Here is a 6,219-nt window from a genome sequence, read left to right on the forward strand (position 1 = left end):
AGGTGTGGCTATGGGTACCCGTATGGGCCCCAGTTATGCCTGTCTCTTTATGGGGTATGTGGAACATTCCTTGTTCCAGTCCTACTCCGGCCCCCTCCCACAACTCTTTCTCCGGTACATCGATGATTACTTCAGTGCCTTCACGGTCTCGTCTGGACCTGGAAAAATCTATTAATTTGCTTCCAATTTCCACCCCTCCATCATTTTCACATGGTCCATCTCTGACACTTCCCTCCCCTTCCTTGACCTCTCTGTCTCTATTTCTGGTGATTGACAGTCCACCAATATCCATTACAAGCCTACCGACTCCCACAGCTACCTCAACTACAGCTCCTCACACCCCACTTCCCGTAAGGACTCCATCCCATTCTCTCAGTTCCTTCGCCTCCATCACATCTGTTCTGATGATGCCACTTTCCAAAACAGTTCCTCTAACATGTCCTCCTTCTTCCTTAACCGAGGTTTTCCACCAACGGTGGTTGACAGGGCCCTCAACCGTGTCCGACCCATCTCCTAAGCATCCGCCCTCACACCTTCCTCTCCCTCCCAGAGCCATGATAGGGTCCCCCTTGTCCTCACTTATCACCCCACCAGCCTCCGCGTTCAAAGGATCATCCTCTGCCATTTCCGCCAACTCCAGCATGATGCCACCACCAAACACATCTTCCCTTCACCCCTCCCTGGCAGCATTCCGCAAGGATCGTTCCCTCTGGGACACCCTGTTCCACTCCTCCATCACCCCTACACCTCAACCCCCTCCCATGGCACCTTCCCATGCAACCGCAAAAGGTGCAACACCTGCCCCTTTACTTTCCCCCTCCTCACCGTCCAAGGGCCCAACACTCCTTTCAAGTGAAGCAGCATTTCATTTGCACTTCCCTCAACTTAGTCTACTACATTCGCTGCTCCCAATGCGGTTTCCTCTACATTGGAGAGACCAAACGCAGACCGGGTGACCGCTTTGCGGAACACCTTCGGTCTGTCCGCAAGCATGGCCCAGACCTCCCTGTCGCTTGCCATTTCAACACACCATCCTGCTTTCATGCCCACATGTCCGTCCTTGGCCTACTGCAATGTTCCAGTGAAGCTCAATGCAAACTGGAGGAACAGCACCTCATCTTCCGACTAGGCACTTTACAGCCTTCCGGACTGAATATTGAGTTCAACAACTTCAGATCATGAACTCTCTCCTCCATCCCCACCCCCTTTCCGATCTCCCTTTTTCCAATAATTTATAATTTTTAAAATATATTTTTCTTTTCCCACCTATTTTAAAATTTATTTTGATCTATTGTTTTATCTCCACCTTTTAGCCCATCTCAATCCCTTCCCCTGACTCCACCCCCATTAGGGCCATCTGTACCTTGCTTGTCCTGCTTGCTACTCTTAATGTCCCCATTAGCATATTCCTTAGCTAATATCACCATCGGCAACACCTCTTTGTCCTTTTGTCTATGACATCTTTGGCAATCTCTTCTTTGCCTCCACCTATCACTGGCCCCTATCCAGCTCTACCTGTCCCACCCCCCACCCCCGCCCCCCCCAACCAGCTTATATTTCACCACATTTCTATATTTCCTTAGTTCTGATGAAGAGTCATTCGGACTCGAAACGCCAACTGTATTCCTCTCCGCAGATGCTGTCAGACCTGCTGAGTTTTTCCAGCTGTTTTTGTTTTTGTTCCTATTTAAATGTGCCTGATTTTTACTGCAGGTTTCCTTTAGTCAACTTAAATTCAAAAGAAAAAAAAATAACAGAAACTGTAAATGCTGACAATCACCCAATAAAGAGGAAGTGCTGGAAGCATTCAGCAAGTCAGGCAAATTTGTAAAGAAGGTGCTGTTGGGAGAGCTGAGAGCCCAGATTTCAGGGGCAGTAGGCAACATTCCTGGGATGCTCGGGACTTTTCTCAATACCCAGTCTGCCCCTGCCATTGAGCAAAAACATACTTTCAGGCTCATGGTGAACAAAGCCACTCAACTACAGGGGACCCAATCTTTGAAAGGTAAATATAATAGCATTTTGAATTAGAAGCTGGAATTTTATTCCATGGGTAGAAGTAAAATGGCGACGGTTCTTACCAACATGAAAGGATGTTGCTGTCACCTTCATAACGTGCACTGATAGAGAAGCTGTGTATTTGTCAGTAAGGTTTAAACAGTGTTCAGGACAAATTAGAAAAGCCTTTGCTTGAGAAGATGTTTATTTTTAACTTTTTAAATTACAATCAAGATGCCAATGCCTCATGAATAATCAAAATTACATGAGAGCTGGAAAAGAGCACAATAGGTACTACATGTGAAACTTTATGATATATTATTGTTAGCACAGGTACAGAAGGCCATCAGATGTACTTTAGTTGACGAGGAATGTGCTCTTTATTTCTAATATGTCGCAGTCATTGCTTTCAACACTCATTTCATTATACCAGGGACGACTGTACAAAATGAATTCACATATCTGAAATGAAAGAAGAACATTTTCAAAATCTTGTCCAATGTGAAACATAACAGAGCATTGTTGGTCATAAAATTGCTAATATTCTCATTTGGCATTAACAATCTGAAAATTTGAAGTGTGTAATAATCCACTACTGCTTCTCTGTCATCAACCTCTGACTATTACTCCAGAAAGGCAATTTGTATTATATCATCTTCTTGGTAATTTAACCTCTAATCAAAGTGAGGATTATCATTGTTGGGCACTGCAACTTCAACTGCAACTTTTCTCCACCAACACTCATTGGACAAGTATAATACAAACAGACACAGTAAAACTCCCTTGCAAACCCAACAATGTGCCATTCTTGGGAGGTGCTGCAGCAAATGTGAATATTTTTTCATTATTCACACCAGCCAGTATAATGACCTTTATAACTAACATTTCCAATTCGTATCAAGTTGTGAATATCTGTGCTTAGGAGCCTCTGTGAACTGGATTGAAACTATTCGTATCATTCAGGACTCTCGCACCCTTTGGAGGAAAGAGATTTATCTCCACGACTCCGGATTTAACTGAAATCTGGGTCAACACATGGTGTCACTCAACCTCTCAGTTCTCATCTGCTGATCCTTCAATGTGGTCATCACTGTCGACCAGTGCACTTCTTATTCAGTACACTCGGTATGTTAGGAGACTAGGTACTACTAAAAATAAATTGCCCCAAATAGATTACAATGACCCTACATACCACCCACTCTATATAATATCCATTACATTACATTCAATCTCAATCAAATTCTGGCAAGGGGGAAGGGGGTTAAATTTATAAGATGGGAAATCTATGCACTTGATTTTTTTTATTTGTATTGCAGTGATCATCAGCAGTACTATGCTGCAATTGGCGCCCAATTAGCTACAACAGACCTCCAAACCTACTCCCATTGCACTCCTTAACACAAGCTGAGAAACTTCCAATAAACAATTAAATAGGTAGAAGGTTGAAGAGTGGCTGGAGTCAGAAGTGCACTTTTTTTCATAGATGCAAGTCCCACCATGTCAGAGATGCATGCACCCTAAAGAAGAAAATCTGATCCAGTGCTCAGTGCGATTTGTAACAATGGAAAGTGTTTCTTACTTCAAATCCAGTAGTCCTTTCGACCTTCAATGTTAAATAATATCTCAATCCACCAACAACCTGATAACAGTAACACATTGAATATTAGACAACTTTGCAAATTTAATCATTCAATATTAACACATCAATCATAATATTGCATTATTAAATCTTCTTATAAGTTCCTGTTGACCCAAAGAATTATAACTGTCCAAGATATGACTGTTGGTGTTCTTCAGACATTGAAAGTGAGAACGATTAACTGAGGCTGGAGTCATGTTGGTTAGGTTCTTAAGAGTATTTGAAAATGACTTTTTTATTGTCCCTGGGAGATTTTGTTGTGTTTATATATTGTTTTTAGCATAGTAAAATGTTCCAGTTCTCCTTAGTAAGGAATTGGCACAGTCCAAAGCAGATATTTGGTTAAATGTCCATATGCTTGGAAAAAGAGATTAATTTTAAGCAGTGTCCTAAAGCAGGTGGGGGAGCAGTTGTGGGGGTGGCGAAGAGCTTTGGGGAAGGAGTTCCAGAGCTTTGGAACTAGCTGGCTAAAGGCATGACCTCCAATGGTGAGATGAAGGAACAGTTCTCACAGGGCAGGAGGAGGTTACTAACGTAGGGAAGAGCAGGCCATGGTGGGATTTGAAAGCACGGACGAAAATTTAAAATTGAGAGAAAATTTTAAAAACTGCCAAACTGGGTCCCTTCAGGACTTCAGAGAATCAGGACGTGGATGAAGACCTCATTAATTACAGAATTAGAAGAGGTTACAGGTAAAAATCTACATACGATGCTGATTATGTCTTCACAGCATTATAGAGTATCACAGCCAACAAATTGAATTTAAAATGTAACCACCTTTGTTAAGTAGGAAAATACAGTAGCCATTTTGTGCGCATCAGGATCCAACAAAGAGAAATTACATAACTGACCAGCTAATCTGTAGAGAAGTTAGATAAATGACCAGCTAACCTGTAATGATGTGGGTTGGCAGATAATTGATGGTCAGCACACCTAGAGAATCTTTTTAAAGGATATCTTGGAATTGCTTATGTTTACCAAAGCAAGCAGACAAAGCCTTGGCTTAATGTCTCACCCATAAGTGCAGCACTGCCTTAATTGTTGATTTGAACCCACAACTAGCTAATTCAGAAATGAGAGTGCTACCACTCCTGAGTAAAGATAACAAATTTTATTAATATTTAAGCTACATTAACCTCACCCTATAAGAGCCTGGATTTTCACCCAATTACCATGAAGGAGCCTTTCCTGGTTAGCTGTACTTATTTATACCGTCAAGAGATTAAACAAATTGAACCTAATACATAGTAATATTAATCCTTAGCATCGCTGGTTTACAGAAATGAAGTCAATGATAAAGCCAATGAAGTTAATAGATGACTTTTCTGCGTTTTTACAAGAGTTTTGAGCATTTTCTTCTGCTCTTCTGTTCCATTTCTGTGAAGATGATACACCAGTGACTCTACTAATCATATATGGACTGTTGGAGTGAATGAGCTCAATCTGGTCCCAAGCTTTTTCATGATGCACCTATGCAGCATACTTGAGTCAGCATAATATTACCTTAAGCCTAGCAGATTTAGGACTTGTAAAGCTTTCTAGCATCCAAGAATAATCCATGCCTTCAGCTCTAGAGAATTTTGGCCTCAGTGAAAGTCTGACACTGAGGTAGCAGTGACCAGTGTTGTCACAGCTTTCTGCAAGTCATTTTCATAAACCTTAGAAAATCATTGGTAAATTGTTAAGCAGAGCATTCACTACAAGGAGGGACAACACATTAAACTTCAAACTTGGCTCCTTTCTAAGGAAGATAAGGAACGTCCCCGGTATTCAACATCCCACATAAGCAGAGAGAGACATAGATGAATAATTGATGTAGGCAGGGCCCACTATGGTGTTACCTGTACTTTAGCATTCTTTATGGTGACTTTTTCATTGTGGAAGTGAGAAGTGGCTGTTTCAAGAAACTCAGCGGCTGGTTGAAGTCTTTCATCGTCCAGACTCACTTCCACAGGCTGACCAACAAGCTGCTCAATACTATTGTCTGAGGCTAAGGTTGAGGTGAAGAAAGCAGCAGAAAGAAGGGCACACACGCAAAGCCAAGTTCCTGCCATCTTTCACTTTCTTTCACTTTCCGTACAAGTGACTGAAGAGATACGCTGGCAGGGAGCTTTTATTCTGTTCCCTGAGAAGGATGGTATTATGTAAATTGTCGAATACGCATGTTCAATAATTAGCCCCAACATTTCCTACAAATTTACGAACTAATTAACAACAAAAGCATAGTAAACATCTAAGTTAAGTGTCTCAATATTATTGTATTAAACCTCACCTCCCTGTAATTCCTTTATAATCATTGGTTTTGAAACAGGCAATTTAGCAAATCCTCAGTGAGAAGCCTCCCTTTATCCGTTTCATGCTGGGGGACAAGAAGAATTATGAGCCACAAAGAACATAATGGGTGACTTTTCCAAATCCATCACATTGAATTTAATGACACCATTTTCCACACCAAAGCTTCAAAATTATTCTCCTTTTTCTTGGCTAAGCTTTCTCTTCCATGGAAGTTAACAGGACTCTTGATTGTGTCCGCCTCTGTTACTGGACCTCTGTTCCTGTGCACTCCTCCAGCTCTCTGCAGC

General features: G+C 41.7%; 1 protein-coding gene across 1 annotated transcript; it reads right to left on the reverse strand.

The window, feature by feature from the left end:
* Window positions 1-2,225: 2,225 nt before the first annotated feature.
* Window positions 2,226-5,746, reverse strand: LOC144690110 (cystatin-like). The gene is made up of 3 exons (XM_078557591.1): window positions 5,479-5,746; window positions 3,578-3,637; window positions 2,226-2,460 (listed from the first exon to the last, which is right to left on the reverse strand). Exons 1-3 carry the CDS (start codon window positions 5,689-5,691, stop codon window positions 2,356-2,358), a joined length of 378 nt encoding a protein of 125 aa, XP_078413717.1. The 5' UTR covers window positions 5,692-5,746; the 3' UTR covers window positions 2,226-2,355.
* Window positions 5,747-6,219: the final 473 nt, after the last annotated feature.

The sequence above is a fragment of the Cetorhinus maximus genome, chromosome 14 (genome assembly GCF_964194155.1).
Source record: "Cetorhinus maximus chromosome 14, sCetMax3.hap1.1, whole genome shotgun sequence".
Lineage (NCBI taxonomy): Eukaryota > Metazoa > Chordata > Chondrichthyes > Lamniformes > Cetorhinidae > Cetorhinus > Cetorhinus maximus.